The sequence below is a fragment of the Falco naumanni genome, chromosome 2 (assembly GCF_017639655.2).
Source record: "Falco naumanni isolate bFalNau1 chromosome 2, bFalNau1.pat, whole genome shotgun sequence".
NCBI classification, from domain to species: domain Eukaryota; kingdom Metazoa; phylum Chordata; class Aves; order Falconiformes; family Falconidae; genus Falco; species Falco naumanni.
The window spans coordinates 115,646,578-115,666,161 of NC_054055.1; the positions used below are offsets into that span (position 1 = coordinate 115,646,578).

Below are 19,584 nucleotides of genomic sequence, written 5' to 3' on the forward strand. Positions count from 1 at the left end.
CTATAACATAAGCAGCCACTAATTTCTAGTTCTGTGATCAGTTCCTTTGTATCTGCCCAGATAAGGTCAATTATTGAATGAAGCCATGCCCACACTGGAATAGCGCTTGTTGGGGTAGGAAATTGTAATTTTTGCAAATCCCAAGAAAGTATTAGGACTGCCATCATCACACTTGAGTACCTGTCACTAAGAAAAACCTTTTCGTCACTACACATGATAAACGGCTTAGAAAGCCAGTCATGCTATTCTGTGATATGAATTGTGGGTAGCTCTTTGCCTGTTTGAAGAATGTTGATGGCAGACATTTAACTTTATTTGCTTTAGATTCACGCTTGACTCAGAAACTGGTGAAGCTGTTGTTTTACGTAGAGAACTGCTCCCCCCTCCTCCCCTTCCATTCCCATAATTCTATATAAATAGGACTAATCCCACTGTTTTTAACATGCTAATCAAGCAAATAATCCCCCAAAGTTTTGGTAATAGCAGTTAAGGTCAAATGTACACCCAGATATGAGCACTTCCAGTATATCCCACCACGCGCCTCTGCCATAGTCCCAGGGTAAGAGTTTGGACACACCTACAATATCAAGAAGTTGAAGCTTCATGGTGGGTTAGGTTAGATAATGCACAGTTCATCTGCCTATTTGCAGTAACTCCCAGCAACCCTGGTAACCAACAGGCATTTCCAAGTCACAAGCCACCTCCCCCCAAGCTGGAACGTGCCTGTTCCACTGCATGGACTTTGAAGGGAGCCAAGGGCTGAAGCCAGATTTGTATCTTCAATGCTGTTCACTTATTAGTCAGCTTTTGCACTGAACATGCTCCTAGGCTGGAGCACTGTGCTTCTACAGCTACCCTGCTCCCTGAGCCACCCTGCCTTGTGGACAGCTAGCTCAGGTGTCAGCTCTGCAGCCCTGCCTTGTCCTGTTTCATCACACAAACAGGGAGCTTGATAGACAACTCCTTATCTTTCTGCGGTGTTTGCATTTAAATGATGTGTGAAAGCTGTTTGTGAGTGATGTTCACATCATGTACAAATCCCGCAATCACTTCTACTTAGGCTAAACCTGCCTTTAGTTTGCTAGATAGCTTAGATTTCAGTGGCAGACTGAGAAGACTACTCCACTCAGATTACAACCAGACATTTTTGCACCAGTACTTGGTACAAGTTGGTATTTAGGGTAAGTAAACTATTTGTGTGATGTGGACAAAGCAAAGACAAGAAGCAGTCAGAAATGGTTTAGGAGAGGCATAAACATTTTTATTGGTTTGTGTAAAGAAGCCTGGCTGGATATATACATTGATACTCTTGTGCATCAGCCTCTACGGCAGATGTCTACTGCTGTCTCTATTCTCCAAAAGAAGCAGCCTTTTCCCAATTGCTGTCTAGTCTTTTACTAATAAAATAATTGACGGAACTTTTCTGTCTGGAGTCCCGAATTTTGTTTTGAGCTTTGGCCAACAGCCTGAGCAATGCATTCCTTTCAGAGGGAGACGTGATTTCTGAGCCAGACAGCATAGCTCTTGTCAGTGCTGAAACATGCTCCTGTGTGCCCTGCTAACTGAACACGTTTTATCTTGCTTTCCCATGCACAACGCATCTTCATCTGTTCTGTGCAGGGTCAAACCCTCCATTAAAAAATACAAGTCAAATCAAGAGATTACAGAGCCAGATTTTAAAATACCTCAATAATAGTTCAAGATCTCTTGAACCGGTAAGAACTGGAGGCAGCTGTGTAATCCTCGAGGGCTGCTATTTTAAGGATAATTCCTAAAAGAGACACAGTATTGTGGCTGGTTATCAGGAGAGTGGTATTTCTGGACTATCTTAGCTTGACACTGATAAAAGGAAAAGACAAGAAAAAGAGCAAAAAAACCTGTTGCCATCTCCTGCTATTCAGACTTCCTTGTACTCATGTTTTGTACTGCATTTTGTACTTTAAAAATATTTAAACTGATTATTTTAAACAAATGCAATTAGAATCCCATGTACAATAATTACTATCACTTTTCATGTCAAATGCAGAATTTTCCTCAGGGTGGGGGCACGTATGCACACATCACTCGCCCTCCTCTGTAAGGAAGTGATTAGACAATTGTTTTAGTGGAATGACTTGCTTGCTGAAAATTACACAGATACATAACCTGCATAGAACTAGATCCTTCACTCTAGATACTGTACACTGAAGAGACTGGAAATAATTTTATATTTTTCTGTATTTTTTGGTTGATTTTCAGTCACTTTATTGTAAAAATGCAAATATGGTTTTATAATTTTTTCATTCAGATCCCATTGTGTTATATGCTTACAGCTTTTTTTCAGTGGCATGAAATAGTGGGGTAGTATATAAAATAGTAATTTTTTATATATAAAATATATACAAATATTAGATATAAAATATATTCTAAAAAGTCACCTAGTGCAGTTTGGTATGTATTGTACTTGATAAAGTATGCACTCAGAAAAACACCACACTCCATCACAGAACAAGCTTAGTATGTGTACAGCTTTTCCTTTAGGTAGTGAGCAGTCAATCCTTTTTCACAAATATCTGTGTCAAACTTTAGAAACAGTTAAGTAACTAAAGATAATTAGGAGGTGTAATAAATATTTTGTTTATAAATGTGGGAATAAGTATTGGAACTGGTAAGAAAGCTTTGCAATCTTTGATGTATTTGATATGTTTACTCAGCTTTTCCCTATGACAGTTCTCAATAGCACTCCAAGCAGTTCATTAGCTTTGGCGCCACAAGGAAGCTGTCACTGCTGTCCAAACTGTAATGCCAGTAACAACTAGTCTGGTTGCAAAAAGATCACTGAAGATTTTGTACTTATTTTTACAACTGTTTAACATCGGGTTTTACTTTGTTGCCATGGGCTTTCTCGATCAATTGCTGAAGTGGACAGACTGTAGTAAATGCTAGGATGGGGTACTGTCTGTATGTTGCTGAAACACAGTCTTCCCTTGAAAAATATGGATATGTGCTCCTCATCCCTCTCTCATTCTGTTACATTGAAGGGTCGCCAATACCTGTGGGCATTGATGTGCAGGTAGAAAGCATTGACAGCATATCTGAAGTTGACATGGTAAGTTGGTTAGCAGAACCGGAATAAAGAATTTGAACCAAAAATTTGGGGTCTCAGAAACATCCAGCTGGATGATACAGAATAATACAGCTAAAGAAAGCAAACCCTTAAAGAGCACAACCTTGCCTTGAAGCATGCAAGTTGTTCTCATTTAAACTAGTGAGTGTTTTATAAGAGCATGTGCTGAATTTATCTCTGGACAAAAGGAACAGATCAGAGTGGATAGTGCTCTGATTTCAAAATGCCATCTATTCAGTAAGCCCCATGTACTTCTACATGAACTCTTAGTGCTCTGCACTGATTAGTTACATTTTTATATATATAAGATATAAGATTATTATTATTATTTATAATTAGAAGATGAGGCTTTATGTCCTTTGCTTCCTTTGCTTATGCAGATCTGAATATTCCCATCATTTATGGCATGGGAGGAACTATGGTCACAACAAATGGAAATAAAAAAATCACTTCCAGGAGGGAGGGAGCCTCACTGCAATCAAGTACCTGTAGCATTGGAACACAGGCTGTTCATGCCTCAGCCGAAATTGTCACCAATAATGTCACCCAGACATTAGTGCCAAGTTTCTCCATCCTATAATAGCAGGGCAAATTAACTTTGCAAAGAGATCTCATTTACAATATCTTTTCACAGTGAGTGTAGCTCTAGTCATAGGTGTTGAGTTTCCTATGGGATCTGTCAGTATGAACCCCTGCATTCCTTTGCAAACCTATTAAAATCATAAAATCATATTATAGGGGAAGCCCCAAGTATCTTCCCAGTATTCTTACCAGAAGTAATTGTTCTACTGAGATAAATGATATCTGCTTAATAATGCAGAAGGTATGTAGGTGAGCACAGAGCAGTCAGGCTGTGCAGCGTCTCAGACTGGGTTTGCAGCATCCTCTCCATCTCTTTCCACATCTGCATTTGCAGTTATGTTATTTCCCTAAATAGGATGATAAAATATTTGTAACAATCTTTCATATTAAAAAAAAATTGTAATTCTTGTAAAATTTGTTTACCTTTATGAAATTCATCATACTGTCTCTTTATGATGCATTTCATTCATAATGTACTAATCTAAACCCCCTGTGCAATATTTGTACAAAATGTACAGATTAATGGATTTTACAAATTGACCTAATGCTCATGAAGAACTCTAATCCCTTTGTAAAGGAACCACGTACAGTTCATTCTGGGAAAAGCCTGTGAAGATTTCCAGAGGAAACTTTTTTCCCTTTGCCTTTGATTGGTTTTGAAGTTTCTTTATTGCTTCACTGATGGCCCAATCCAGCAGACCACTGGAATCTGTAAAAGTTTTATCTATATATAAATGAAGTATAAACCTCAGAATCAGCCAGCAGTGATAAGGCAAACAAGCCGGTAACTCAGAGATAGTTCTGATCTATATTTAAACTCATTGAATAGCATTTGATTCCTCTCATTAAGGATCCTCCAGATGATGTCCAGAGAAGAAATTGATCTTTTGCATGAGTTGATTATTTTGTACTGTTTTCTATTGCATGTGAATAAAACAAGCATTGTCTTCTTTCATTTTTAATTATACGAAGGACTTCACAATGACTTTATACCTCAGACATTACTGGAAGGATGAGAGACTTTCATTTCATAGTAACAAAAACAAAAGCATGACTTTTGATGGAAGATTGATAAAAAAGATCTGGGTACCCGATGTATTTTTTGTACACTCTAAAAGATCTTTCATCCATGATACAACGGTGGAAAACGTCATGCTCCGAGTATATCCTGATGGCAATGTACTCTTCAGTCTACGGTAAGAACAATACCCTTTTATAAAAAAAATACATGACTGTAATTGTGGACCAATAATCTGTACAGTGAAAAATTATTGGAAATACTTGCAGCTGAGATTCTGATGCTGGACTGGCATTAATCCCCTGGCATCAGATAATGGCAACTGGTGACCAGCGTACCAGTGGGAAAATAAATTTAGGATTGGTAACATACAGATAACATTTTTCTGTCATTCACGTGTTGTTTCCTGTTATGGGATAACAGCAGTTTTTTCATCTATTGTAAATAGTGCTGAAGTTTATCAAATATTAATTCATTGCCAGTTGTTTTAGCAATATTGCAGCAGTTTTACTATTGAGTACAGTAAAGCCCAAAATTATTAGCAAAGAACAAATGTGGTTTTTTTTTTTTTTCTCTGAGTCTTTTAAAACTGTCTTAGCTGTTTTCACCCTGGGATACCTGTAAACACGCCACTGATATTAATCAGGGCTCCAGATAGGCACGGAGAGCAGATTATTGGTGCTGATACCAGCAATGTTAGACAGGCATGTTGTGTGACTACAAGGAACAGGAAAATGAAACAGCAATTCCAGGACTGGAGCAGGAAGGTCATTAAATGTGTCTCCCTTCTGTCAACATGTTATTTCTTTTCTTTATGAAGCAGTTTTGGATGATGTGGCAGAAATAGTTTTAATGGAGGAATTTTCCCCCTATGATAAAAGCCCTGAGGCCTGTGCATTGCAGAAATCACACTTGTCCAGTTTATTACTAATTTGGCCTCTGCACAGAGGTGATGTTTCATCTAATCCGGAGAGCTTGAAGATTTATGCAAGCACTTGAAATTTTGACTATGTAATAATTTTTCCATCAAGTAATGAATTTCTCTACCCTCTGATGAAGACATGCAGAAACCCTCACAACAGCTGTACGCCACTTTAAAATAGTGTATGTTCAAGGATCACACTGACCAGTAAGAAACAATGAGGTGAAGTATGCATTTTATTGCTATATTCATTTCCACGCTTCACGAGAGAGAGAGGGATCAGAGGAACTACACTAGTGCACCAAGGCTTACAGCAGTGGCTGTCCATGTGAGGGGTATGACATACATTCAGCTGGGGGAAGGAAGAGTGGCGAAGAGACCCAAGATGTGCAAACACATTCTGTCAGCTTGCTGGAGAGGTAAAGTGTCATCGAAATTAACAGCAACAAATTGTGTGCAAATAGTTACAAACCTAAGGAAACATGTGATGGGAAGGACAGAAATGGAAAGAAAGGAAAAAGCGAGGTGGGAGGGAAGGAAAAGGAGGAAGTAGAGCTGAGGGACAGACACAGTGTGAATCAATTTGCTATGTTTCCTCATTGCTCGGAATCCCCTCTGTGATGGGAACCCTTGCCCTGTGTCCTGCATCGCATTTGCAAGCTGGTGCTCTACTTCCTTGCCCTCGCCCCCTCTGCTCCCACCGTTGTCCTTCCCTAACCCTGCCTTACCAGGTGGTGTGTACGAGGTGACGACTCCTTGCTCTTCTGTGCCAGTTCCTGCCAAACCTGTGGATTTCTTTCTGAACATAAGCATGAAGGGCAGGTGTCCTGTCCTCTTCCTTTCCTTCTCTATCAGTTATGATCAAACTGAGAGGCAGGGAAGGGGTGACCCTAAAGGCTGGTGAACCCCAAGGTTTTAAAATGGTTATGGTGAAACAATGTGTTTCTAGCCTAAGTGGTGTTGATGCCTATGTTCCTAAAGAATCAGATGTTATTAAAATACCTTTTTGTATTGCCAGTTTTACATGCAGTGGGTAGGTTGTATTCCAAATACCTATGCGCAAGGAAATTGCATATTCCACAGTTTTTCTTCAGTGCCTAGCATCCAGGATTTTACTGAAGCAAAGTGGAACAGATAACCAGATTTGTTTCTAAAGTCTTTCCCCTTTTTTCAATCAACATTTGCTTCTTGTTCCCCTGATACTTTAGTCAATAGCTAAAAGATGGAAACAATGTTCATAGTTGGAAGCCTTATGCATGATCTTAAAGATGTACCAGACTCACAATCTCATTTCAAGCCAGTAAAATCTTACACTTGTAAAAATTCAGCTACAGTGTAATTACCGATCACAAGTTTTCAGAGATGACTTATGTAACCAGTATATCCCTTATCACTTAAATCCGTGTAGGATTCAGCTTGGGGAAAACTGAAAAATCAAATAAAAACATCAAATGACATCCAAGCTGTGACAAGAAAGGGAAATTTGGCAGTATTTACCATATTTAAATTGCTGCCTCTAGCCTTTTTTTATTTATTTGTTAAAATGTCAAGCTATATTTATTTTCTGAACATTTGTGAAAAAGCAGGTGGAATATGAAATAATGTTACCTACATTTCCTTAAGCTTTTTAGAGTACAAGGCATTTCCATGGCGTTGAAAAGGAGAGTAGGCTTCCTGAAATTGTAGCTTATCTTTTTAATGCAATTAAATACTGTAACTATTCTAGCTGGGAAAATAGCACTTGGAATAATATTTGCTCTAATCTGTAATATTACCTACTTCAATCTATGAGAAATCCAGTCAAGAAATGTGAACTCCCCTTGTTAATCTCCATAAGTGTAACCTTTCACAGTGAAATGTGTGAAAGGCTAATGAAGGATCAGGCAGGCCAGTAAAGGGTTTAAAAATTGAAGGTGATGCACTTAATAAGAAAGACTATTAACAGTTTATAAAAATATGTTCTCTTACTGATTTACTTTTATCTTGCTATCTTTAAGCAATTTTAGAAGCATCTAAAAAAGTAGAAAAATCCAGTCGTTGGGAATCTAAACAGCAAATTGGTTGGGGTTCTCACTAAGATGTCTGCACAATCCTAGGAAAGTGTGACATTCTTCATGTAATTTCTGTTTTTCTGTTCCTTTCTGCAGAATAACAGTTTCTGCTATGTGTTTCATGGATTTCAGTAGGTTTCCTCTGGACACTCAGAACTGTTCCTTAGAACTGGAAAGCTGTAAGTTTAATTCATACCTGTTCTTCACACGTGCATCTTTACCAGCACTCCATCTCGTTCATAATACCTTTTTCACTTATTTTGGTGTGTGAACTGAACCCTTCAACCTGTACGTATTAAACTGTGGCCAGTCTGGGATCCTTCCAGAACTTGGTGAGCTTTGGGAACATAGAAAATCCGTGATGCATCCTGCTTTGTTTCAACTGGGTTGATATTCCAGGGCCAAAATCTAAATATGTTTCCTCTGTCAAAAATCATGGTTTTTTTCTGAGAAAAAAGTGCAAGTTAAAAGTAAAATGAGAGGGCCATTTTTGATCTCATGGAAAAATGAATATGAGTCCTTGTGTTACTGTGAATTGTCTGCTTTCTCACCCCTGACTCGGTTGTCTGTAGTAAGCTGTAGAGCTGGACAACAGAAGGCAATTTTGATAGCTCAGAATTTATACTTACTTGGATTATGAGTGGGAAATACCAGAAACCATAAAACTGGGATGCTGGTTTGTTGTTTAGTCTTGGAAAAGGGTCCTCAGCCTTCAGGCAGTCTGCTCAGTGTGGCAGCTCCAGAGTTCTGATCCTTTGTGCCCTGTGACCCTGAGCATGCCCATGTCCCCCGTCTGTCAGGGAAGCTGCTGGCAGGGCACAGGACTGGGCTACACTTGGAACAAGATGGAATATGGTCTTTACAATTTTTTCCATGTCAACTAACTGGCAAATTGATGTGAAAAGAATGCTTCTCTGGGGTTTTCCCAAGCTGAGTGGTCTCCTTTCCCTAAGAAAAGAAAACAGAAGCATTATTCCAGCAGAAGAAGTGATTTATTTTTTACTTTCCCATAGATGCATACAACGAAGATGATCTGATGTTATACTGGAAACATGGAAACAAGTCCCTGAGCACAGATGAGCACATCTCCCTCTCCCAGTTTTTCATCGAAGAATTCAGTGCTTCCAGTGGACTTGCTTTTTACAGCAGTACTGGTATAGTAAGCCCCTGTCTTTAGAACAGAGAAGCAGAGGACACCATCAAGCGAAATGTCTTTCACATTCAAATTCGTTGCTAATAAATGACTGTTACTGCTGACAGATCTCAGTTAGAATGAGGTCTGTCAATCGCACTGGACTGTGTCGGCCAAGTCTTTGGTTCTCTTTACGTTACCAGTGTAACACTTTTCTTGATACTAGCAGAAGAGGCCATAGTAATACTTATAATTTAACACCTGACAATAAGAACTTGTAAAAATTTGCACAGCAATCAAATACATGCTGTGGTGAGCTCTTGCAAAATTGTGGTGCTTCTCTGAAAGTCACTGGAGCATTGGGTTTGCAGGAATCTTTGGGTCCTGGTTATATAGAAAAACCTGAAAATGCAAACCCTAAAGGGTGAAGTACTATAAAGCAAACAAGAGGAACCCCAGTGTGTTTTATTGTCTAAAATCTCCTCATGTTTGGAGCTGTGAAATGTCATTAAAAGTCTACCAAGTATAAGATTTCCACATGAGGGCATTTATAACCTGTTAAGGTCTAATTCATGGTTTGCTTAATGTTCCATGTTTATACATAAAAAAACCCTTTAAGTCAGTGTTAAGTTGTTTAAATACAGTTACCTGCCCCAGACAGGTATTTATTTCTCCCTATGGATCTCAAACTATACTTTCTGGCAAACTGCACAAGGCTTTAGGAGTTTATTATAGTCTTGATTTCATGCAAGGTGGGTTTTATTTTCTTTGTATTTGTACATGCAATTATAAATTTTTAAATACTTCCCTACATAAGTAATCTAACCACACATTTTTAACCAGATAAAATAGCATGCTTGCTACTGTACTTTCCAGTCAATACATTTCAGTGTGGATATTGTCTTTTATATCAAGGCAGATTAATACAATAGAAATTATTCCATAGAATATGATGAAATGCACACCACTTTGGAAAAAAAGCCTTTAAGACATACAGGAAAGTTGCAAATAGATTTATTTACTGTATTTTATTTACAGGGTCACTTCTTTTTTGCATTTAAAAAAGAGCCATTCAAGTTTGCAGTGTCTGATGCCGAATGCACATTCCAGTTTAAATTATGATATAGCCTAAGCAGTGAGGAATTCACAGCTTGATCAGGTTCTTCACCCTTATCTCTTGCTTGTGCATGAGCTAAGAACAGAGCTCCAGCTTTCAAGAGCCACTGTCATGTGAGAAGAGGGCGAGTGATGCCTTACTATCCTAACTGTGCCTTGCTGAGAGCTACGTCAAATTTGTCCTTGTTGCAAGAAGACCGGGATGTTTTCCACTAAACTGCTATCACTGTGTGTTGAAATGGGGTTCCAGGAACTCAGCTGGCTTCTTTCTGCCTGGCTATTCCCACCAAAAAACCACTTAGGCAAGCAAATACAGCCTTGTGCACAGCAGTACAACCTCATGCCACCCCTGTACCCAGGCCACTGCAGCACCTTCACAGCACCTCTGACTTTGCATTAACACTCGCCTTAACAGATTTTTAGATTAACATTAACAGATGTTTAGATGATGAGCTTATTCAGTGGGGTAGTGGTGAAAGGAAAGACTTTTTTTGAGTCCCAGGCACCACTGGGAGGTACCTGAACAATGCACATACCATATCTGTTAATTAGAACACTGTCCTTTGTAGACATACACTTTGGCTTTGAGGTTTTGTTTCAGTTGGGAGGTTCCACTTTCTCTTGTTCCTTTATTTTGCTTCTTGTTGGAAGAAATGATTACACACAGTCCCCACCCCCCCGAAGTCAATAATAGTGGGGAACAATCAGCACAACTCTAATGGGAGCCAGCTACCCCTGAAGAGTGTCAGGCAAAAAATGGACAAGAACCCTGGTCAGAAGCAGCCTTCTGCATTTTAGGTTCTGCATAACCTTTTCCGTGAATCTCAGTGAACTACCCATATGTAGCATTTAGGCTTCTGAAGTTTCCTGGCCTCCAAAGGCACGACAATTTCAATCCATTTTTGAGACAACCATTTTTGAAACTGAAAACACATAGACTGCGTTTGATATCAGAAGGGATTATTGTTGAGATATTCTTTTTTATAAAGCCGCTCTTTGTGATGGGATAACTGCTCCAACACAGGCTCATTGATGTCTCTGTTTGTACTGGGCAGGCAGACGCTGCGCAGCCAGCCACTTTTGTCTCCTTTTCTTGTCTTTCCGATTCCCCCCCCCAGCGCAGGAAGCCCAGCACACATGCTCTGCGGCACAGGGAGCATGCCCCACACCGCACTAGATGGCAGCCTTTCCTCTAAAGTCAACGCTGGGCCGGCGAACAGACCTGACTGCAGGAAAAGAAGCGCTGCTTGTCGCTATTTGTAGCGTGAGAGAAAGCAGGCTGGTTTTTGGGGGAGGCAGGGTGTTGGTTCCATTCTCGCAGCCAGACTGGACAACTATATTCTGTCTGTATTCTCCAGAGAGTTTCACTCGAAGTCTATTTACTTTTTTTTTTCTTTTTTTTTTAATAATTTCTTAACCTCACTTGTAAAATAGTATTTTATTTATAGCAGTTGTGATGCTTCACTCCCAAGGCAGCAATATTTTAATGAAGTATGATGGACAGTTTCTGAAGTACTATATAAAGCCAAAGTGGTGGCAATATTTCTTAGGCATTTACTATTACTGATGTGGATACACCGTTCCTAGTAGAAGGAGGGGGGGCAGCGAACAGAGTTCACAAATAACACAGCTCTCTTCTCCTCTCCCCTAACCTGTTCCTCTCTCTTTTTTCAATAGGTTGGTACAATCGACTTTTTATAAACTTTGCGCTCCGGAGACATATTTTCTTTTTTGTGCTACAATCCTATTTCCCAGCCATGCTGATGGTGATGCTCTCTTGGGTTTCATTTTGGATTGACAGAAGAGCCGTTCCTGCCAGGGTATCACTAGGTAAACCTTGAATGTATATTCCTTTGGGAAGTACAGAATGGAGAAGGGAGAGGGTCTGAAGTTACCTGAGCTTATTTACACAGCACATGAGTAAGTGTATCAGGTAATTAACTGAACAACACTGTTATTGCCACTGTTGTCACTACAACAAACTCCTTCAGTCAACCTCGACATTTGGAAATGGGATGTTTGGTCAGACTGGCTTTGCTGTATTAGAAAACAGCTTGCACAACACAGAAGGAAAAAGGGATGATTCTGCAGATTTCCCTATGTACAATTTTACTACTTTTCCCTGCCAAAAACTGGGGGTTTCCTCCCTCTTCCCAGCAAAGTAACAGGCAGTAACAGGTAGTCAGATCTCTCCCTGAAACGGTGGTTCATGAGAGATCCTTCATAGGCATAGCACAATCCATCTAAAAGCTTTGCAGCTTTGCTTTCTCTCTAGAAACATTTGGTATCTTCCCACCCACTTGGAACCAGTTTCCTGACTGGTCCCATGTAGCAAAGCCTTCCTTTGTTAGGCACTGTGAAAAGGTTTGCTTTGGTGCCTGCGCAAGGCATAGGGCTTCTGTGGAAGCTGAAGAGTAAGTTGCACATCTTTCTGCTCTCAGAGTTTTAGTTCTGAACACCACAGCATGCGAGAAAAAGACTACTTACAGTGGGGTTTTTAATAACATTACTGTTTTTCTCACTGATGAATCCATTGATACCACTTCAAAACTGCCTTTGTTGGGAATTTAATGCTGATAGCCTTAGAATGAGGACATTTTGTCAAAGATTAGTATCTCTGTGACGATCTAACAGAACTTTGTTAAGATATCTAATGTAACCATCATGAATCTGAGACCTGCAACTGTCAGTTTAATAATTAGTAAAGAAGCTCCTGTTTTTTCTTCTCACTGATGCTATCCCAGAAGCCAACTGTATGTTACCATTTTTCTTAGGCAAGCAAAAATTTGAGGTTCTTTGTTTAAGAAACAAACTTCCATGTACTGAGGGAGCCCTCAATTTTTATCTATAGCTATATCAATCTAGAAAAAATAGGACTGTAGCTACCTAGCTCAGATCCCTTTCTACTGGCACAGCCTGAAGTTACTAATACATGAGATATAAATTTATTTGTTAGTCTAAAAGCAAATTATGGTACCTCCTACCTACTTTTATTAATGCACCTAGCAATTCCTTTTATTTATAAGAAATTTAACTTCAGCTTTAAAAATAAAGCTTTAATTCTGAGTAGGTGATTCATAATGTCAATGATTTTGCTGATCATGTCCTTCAATTTGTGTATGGATTTCTGCAGGAGTTCTATGAATAACACACATTTCAGTAGCATAAGCATACATAATTGACAGACAATGTTAACAACAAAGTTTAAAAAGCTTATCTCCCTTAGCTTAGAGTATACATATTTTAAATACATTGATTTTCTCTTCTATGGTACTTTTCAAACTCCATCCTTCAACCCAAGGAACTTGCACAGAGGGAGAGGGAAAATTATTCTATGTTCCAGTGGTCTTGAACTAGCATAAAACTGGTGACGGCTACCCTGAGACCCAGCTGAAAAGCCATGCTATCAGTCTGTGCTGCCTCACAGATGTTATGGAGATGTCTTCACTTTCAGTGTTACATTCATATCTTTAAAATCAGGGCCTGGGTCGGGGGTTGATGCTTCAGGGTTTTTTTCTAAGAGCAAAACAAAATGAGATAAATAGACTGAAAAGATGAGGGTGAAATTCTGGATACACTGAAGTAAGCACAAAAATATTTCTTAGTTTCAATTGCTACAGCATTTTTATGCCAGTGTTTTTAGGCAGCCGTGGGGTTATGAGGGAGACATACAAGCTGATACATGTTCTCAAGAAGTGCATTTTGAGAAAGGGTTGGGAGGGAAGTTGATGATTTCTTCAGTGACTCTCCTGCACAAGAAAGTGTGTAGTGGAGATCTTGGTTCTGGGAAGTGAGAGACCACAGACCTTTTGCTTCTCTATAGCACTGCCTAAAGCTGTCATAGAGGTGTATTCCTTATGCTGCTGAATAACCAGTGTTGTGTTCCTGCTGTTCAAATCTGGCGTGCCACAGCTCTAACTGTGTGCACTGAGCAGAGATGATTTACTCATTTCAGTATTGTATGTGATAGGTCCTTCAAGGTTCACTCCACTTTACAGAGCCTGTGCAATGAAGTTAAAGGCAGTGTCAGTCATATGCCCTCACAAAGCTGTGCTGCCCAAGCAACAGTGACGAGCTAAACAGAACCAGCTGGCCACTATTATGATAACCTCCCCTTTTTCTTTGGCAGGTATAACTACCGTGCTGACAATGTCAACCATCATGACAGGAGTAAGTGCCTCAATGCCTCAAGTGTCTTACATAAAGGCTGTGGATGTATATTTATGGATCAGCTTCCTTTTTGTCTTCCTGTCTGTCATTGAGTATGCAGCAGTGAACTATCTCACCACGATTGAAGAGAGAAAGCAACTCAAAAAAAGGGGCAAGGTACAATCCTCTGTGTTTTGTTGCCTTCAGAAAGCATCACAGAAGCCGTAGAGTAATCCTGATAACACCACTGTGATAAGAGTACAGTAACCGTCTGTGACTCCTTTGTATCTCACTTTTCTTTACTTGGCTGAAGGGAGGAAATGTATCATCCTCTCTGAGAAGGTCTGTGCTTTCTCTCCCTTCCTTTTCTTGTGGCAGAGGTTAGGGAGTACACCTCCTGATTTTTATTCCCCAACCCACCCCCAACAGAAAAGTAACCTTCATTCTGTTCTCAAATACCTATTGATCAAAGTATTTTTCCTCTCACTGAAATATACCCGAGAATTACACTTATGTAATATTCCTTCCTGCTTCCTGTGGAGCAGTCTCTTTCTCCTTCTCGTGCTTTGCCATTTTCAATTAGGAAGATGGGTTTAATGATGCCTTTTTGTCCCAAGACCAGATGAATGACAAAGTAATTTTTAGAAAAAGCATGCCTGAAGCAGAATGGTTCACAAGTTAAACATTTGCTTTCTATGAAGCATTCACTTAAAATCTTTGCTTCAAGGATATTCCTCCCATGTAAACACATTTGTTGGAATATCAGAAGGGGAAAAACAAAAAAAAGTGCATGTGCTGTTGACACGATTTGCTAATCCCACCAAAAAACTACTCATGGAAATGTTTGAAGTAATTTCCCACAACTCCAGCAATGCAGACCTCTGGGAGAGGCAGAGTATGATTTTTCTGTTTCAGAAGATGGGGCACATATTGCCTGAGCTGGCAATAACCAGTCCGACAAGTGTGTTTCATTGCATATCTACCCTTTCTTGCTCATGTCCTGCTGGGGGGGCCGGCCCCACAGATAGCAATACTGAGAGGTAGCCCTGTTCTCCATATGATCTCCGCAGAGGGAACAACACTGAAGAGAAAGCATTCTCTATTTTCCATTTTATTTGCTTAGAGTTTACTAGAATGGCTTCTGCTAGATGCAGAGTAACTATTCTTTGTTGCCAGGCTTCAAGAACGTATAGTATTGATGCAGTGCAAGCAATGGCTTTTGACGGCTGCTTTCACGACACGGATGTGGACATGGACATGGACACGGACGTGACTTCTTTCTCAGACCGCTGTGAAGAGAATGAGACTCGGGCACGCGCAGCCAGCGTCCCCAATGTGGACACAACTCGCATAAAGAGGAAAAGATCTCTGAAGGGAAACGTGGGCAGGATTATTTTACAGAACAATCATGTTATTGACACATATTCCAGGATTATATTTCCCAGTGTGTATATTGTGTTCAACTTTTTTTACTGGGGTTTGTACATATGAACAAAACCCATTATAAGCTAAGCAGTGTTTTGTGCATGAAGGTAGCATCGTGCTTTCAAAATAATGCAACAGCAGTAGAGGAAAGGGTTCGAAGTTTCCGAAACTGACTTCTGCATCATATCAAGGCTGGTTTGGTTAGCAGCGAAACTGTTAATGAAAAACTCTCAGGAGTCTGGTTTCTTTTTCAACTGGACTGTGCAATGCTTCTTTGGGGCAATCTGATGCACATGGTACTACTGCAGTAGCACAGAAGCAGTTTGCTCACTAAGGGAGCCCTTCGTAACACCCGTAAACAGACAGCAGCTCCCACCTGAGGTATTATCCCATCTTTACACTCTAACCATTCCTCTTTAATCAGCCCTTCTGTTTGATCTCCACTTGCGGTCCATTTTAGTAGGCAATCAGCATCAACCGCCTTCAAATAGCTCCTATCCTTATTTCTTTTGCTGCATTTTGATTTTGCTAGGCAACCTGTACGCACCTCAGCAGCCTTTGTCCTCGGATGGTAACTAGGGGGAAAGTGATTCTGGCTTAGCAGTGGAGTAGGGGGAGCAGAAAGCAGGAAGGAAAGCTGATGGGGCTTTGCACATTGTGCATCATCGACACCTTCAGAAAACCCCACACTTATTAGCTGTCCCTGACTTTCCACAGGATCACTGGGGAGGGCCTCTGATCTGGAGAAATCTTTCTCACTAGTCCCTGAGGCAGCAGAGGAACAATGTCCCAGACCCAATGCACTCAGTGTCTTACAGCCACCTCGCAGGTGGATGACTAGCATCACCTGCACAAGCTGTGCCCCTCATGCGACACCCATACACCTGTGCCTCATGTTGGTCTGCTGTAACCATCTGCTTTCTGCACAACCCTTGGTTTCAGAAACATAGGCTTTGAGACAGAGATTTTAGGAGACTTCGTCTTCAGCAGAATCTGGTTCTTCTGCTTTATGTCGCATACATCAGCTTGGGGTTTTGCTCCTCTCCCCCTTCCTTTGGCTGTTGAGATTGAATGTTACAGTGCGGAGAAACTACACATGCCTGCTTGCAGCAGTGATCCCCAGCACGGTTCAAGATACCACACTGCGACACACAGGAAAAAAAAGGAAGCAGTTGTGCCAAAACCGAGCCACATACAGGAATCCTGTTGGTCCCACATGAATCCTGCACTGAAATATCCTTAGGTTCAGGCTAAGGAAGTTGAATTAAGGATGTTCAGGGACACACACAAAAAGTGCTCACAGCTCCAGAAAAGAATCAAGATGATTTTTGCCATTTTACCAAATAAGGACCATTTTCCACTTAAATTCCTTGGGTTTGTCTGTCATTTAATGAAGTGAGTTTCTATCTACAAAGTCAGTTCAAAATGGTAATTTGTGGTGTCAAAAAATGTCACAAGGTAAATGCTTGGTCACTGCTTGGTCAAGATTAGGAAATGGGAATAAATTTGGAAGCCTCAACCAGTCTCTGGTATTTGATTTTCCTGCTCCAATATTGTTTGCTCAGAGCATGGTGATGTCTCTTACTCTTTCAAAAAGCTTCATTTGTCAATCTCCCAGTTACAGAGCTGGAGAAGCTGGTGACACACTGCATGCCGGGTGATTGAAATCTGATGGAGTGAGTGGGTACTTTGGCAGCCAGTTCACTGACAAACAAATGATCAGAGCTAAGATGGCTTTGATACTCTGCCAGGAAATCCTGTCATGGAAAGCAGAACCATACCAGGAATGACAATGCTGGGAACGTAAAGCCAAAGGACACGTGGGCTTTGGCAACAGCAACAGCACACTAGACCTCAAGCTGAGAAAATGTGTAATATAGATACATATAAAAATTACCATGACATCCTCGTTACAGCACTGCCATTATGGAGGCATCCCTCACAGATGTTCCAGACCGCCTGAGAAGATCCAATCTAATTGCTCCAGATGCGTAATGTGTGTCCTAAACATTTCACATGAACTAACATAACATCATTGTTCTCACATAATTTTTGCCATCTGCCTTACAGGAAGAGCTATTTGTTGTGTAGCCAACAGTGAATACTCAGCCTCCACCAGAAAACATACCCATGTGCTTCTTGACCCAAACCAGTTCCCTCTTCTAAATTTCTTCTAGGATCTGCAGCAGCAAAAGCCCCCCAGCACCGCGTGCCCAAGCCCTGTGTAGGCTGTCCAGCAAACAGGCCCCCACATGGAAGCAGGGAGGAAAAGATTCCTGCCTGCATTTACCTTCCCGGCGCTTCCTACGCAGGTGCTGCACAGCTTGCATCGGTGGAGGACACGCTCAGTTACTTTCAGCTGCAAATGTCACCGTCAGCAGTGCTCTCCCCAGAGAGAGTACTATATAGCAAGTTTTATTATGATAATGAAGACAACTGCACATTATGATGAAACTTAACTGCATACTCTTACACCAAAGCTTATAATTTTTATCTTTTTAATGCAGTGACAGGGATGATACCAGGATGAATTATACTTCAAAAATCTATTGCTTGTGTAACTAGTAAAAAATAACAAACAGTACTTAAACACATTATTTCTCATTTAGAGGGTGCTAGAGGGCTGATTGAAACTCACATGACTCTCATCTGAAGCTTGTATTATCTTTGAGAAAGGGATACTAAATACTTTTAGTCAATTTGTCTAGACAGACCAGCATGGAAGTCTTTACAAAAAGTATTCACAAGTATTTCCTGTTCCTGTCATTTGTGGCCGGTTTTGCAGCCAGTCAAATGTATGGGGCTTATGTCCCACAGCATTTACTAGAAGTTAAAACATCACAGTCATTATGTAAATACATATTTGTTTGAGTATTCATGTATTCATCCTAGTGGTAGTCAAGCAGTTATGCTGAGAGTACTTTGTGGATTTTTGGAACAGAAATAACAGCCTCTAATGGCTTCTGTGACCAGTTGAGGTGCAGGATGTGGCCTCCCTATTTTTAGCATCTGCTGCTACACCCATCTGTAGTAAGAAAACATTCTGTAAGTGTTAATGTAGGTGATGCAAACTTTTCTGTCTGGAGAACTACATCCTTCTTCAAAGCCTTGTAATTCTCATGAAAGAAGTAAGCAGAATTTCAATAGTGACCTATTTTTCAGAGAGCTACAAAAACGTGCATCTTTGACTATCCCAACTATTGGTGAGTATTTACACTAAAATATTCATAATGTAATAAATTTTGCAAAGTGTCTTGAATGTTGAATGATGTCGTGATGAACTGAGTCAGAATTAAAAAGTGGAGAATGTTCTCTTTTTCTTCAAAAGTCACAGCCCAAAGAAAGAAATACACTTCACAGAGAAACTGAAATTGTACTGTCTAATTCACATTTGTACAATTAGGACAACCTTAGGTTCACCTCTGGCAAAATCTTTCTCCTGGTAACCCATCCACACGCTGATTAAGCTGTATTTCACAATCAAGTGGCCATGACGTTTTGGTCAGCAGGTGACTGAAACGGTCCAGGCGGTAAAGGAGCAAGGACTGAACAGGGCAATTTTCTCTCCTCCACCCCCCTTTCCACACCTTATATTTTGCCACTTTCTCTATTCAGTGCGTTGGAGTTTGCTGGATGCATTCATGAACGCAGAACCCACTGGAATCACGTAACTTTTGTTCCAAAAGATCCAGCTTGTGCCAGGGACGCAGGAGTTACAACTGCGTTAACAACCACACTACAAGAAGGAACCGGACTGCAAAACCATTTTCTAGAGAGGGAGGGATTTGAACTGGTATTTTAAGTGTGGAAGGCTCTATTATTTCCCTCTAAACTGTTGACAGAACACAGTCCCCTCTCTCACCTGTCATTGCAAGGTCCTGCTAGTGACTAACTTAAGCCCAATATAACTTTCTACTGACACTAGGCACGCACTGCAAGGCTGCTGAGGTTTCCGACGGGCACCGTCCTCTGGCAGTTCTGCTTCGTACAATTCAAGGTACCGGTATCTGAGAACAAAACTTCAGTGAAACCTACCTATTTATCTAACATCTTTCAGTGAATGTAAATTAAACCATTAATGGG

General features: G+C 40.4%; 1 protein-coding gene across 1 annotated transcript in view; it reads left to right on the forward strand.

Annotated features, from left to right (window-relative positions):
• The window catches only part of GABRR3 (gamma-aminobutyric acid type A receptor subunit rho3), a 31,745-nt gene extending 14,725 nt beyond the window's left edge, over window positions 1–17,020 (forward strand). The window contains exons 3-9 of the mRNA XM_040583010.1: window positions 3,021–3,088; window positions 4,661–4,884; window positions 7,776–7,858; window positions 8,693–8,833; window positions 11,605–11,757; window positions 14,057–14,253; window positions 15,253–17,020. Of these exons, the coding sequence (XP_040438944.1) occupies window positions 3,021–3,088; window positions 4,661–4,884; window positions 7,776–7,858; window positions 8,693–8,833; window positions 11,605–11,757; window positions 14,057–14,253; window positions 15,253–15,567 (1,181 nt within the window). The 3' untranslated portion in view covers window positions 15,568–17,020. The remainder of the gene's footprint in view (window positions 1–3,020; window positions 3,089–4,660; window positions 4,885–7,775; window positions 7,859–8,692; window positions 8,834–11,604; window positions 11,758–14,056; window positions 14,254–15,252) is intronic.
• The last annotated feature ends 2,564 nt before the right edge of the window (window positions 17,021–19,584 follow it).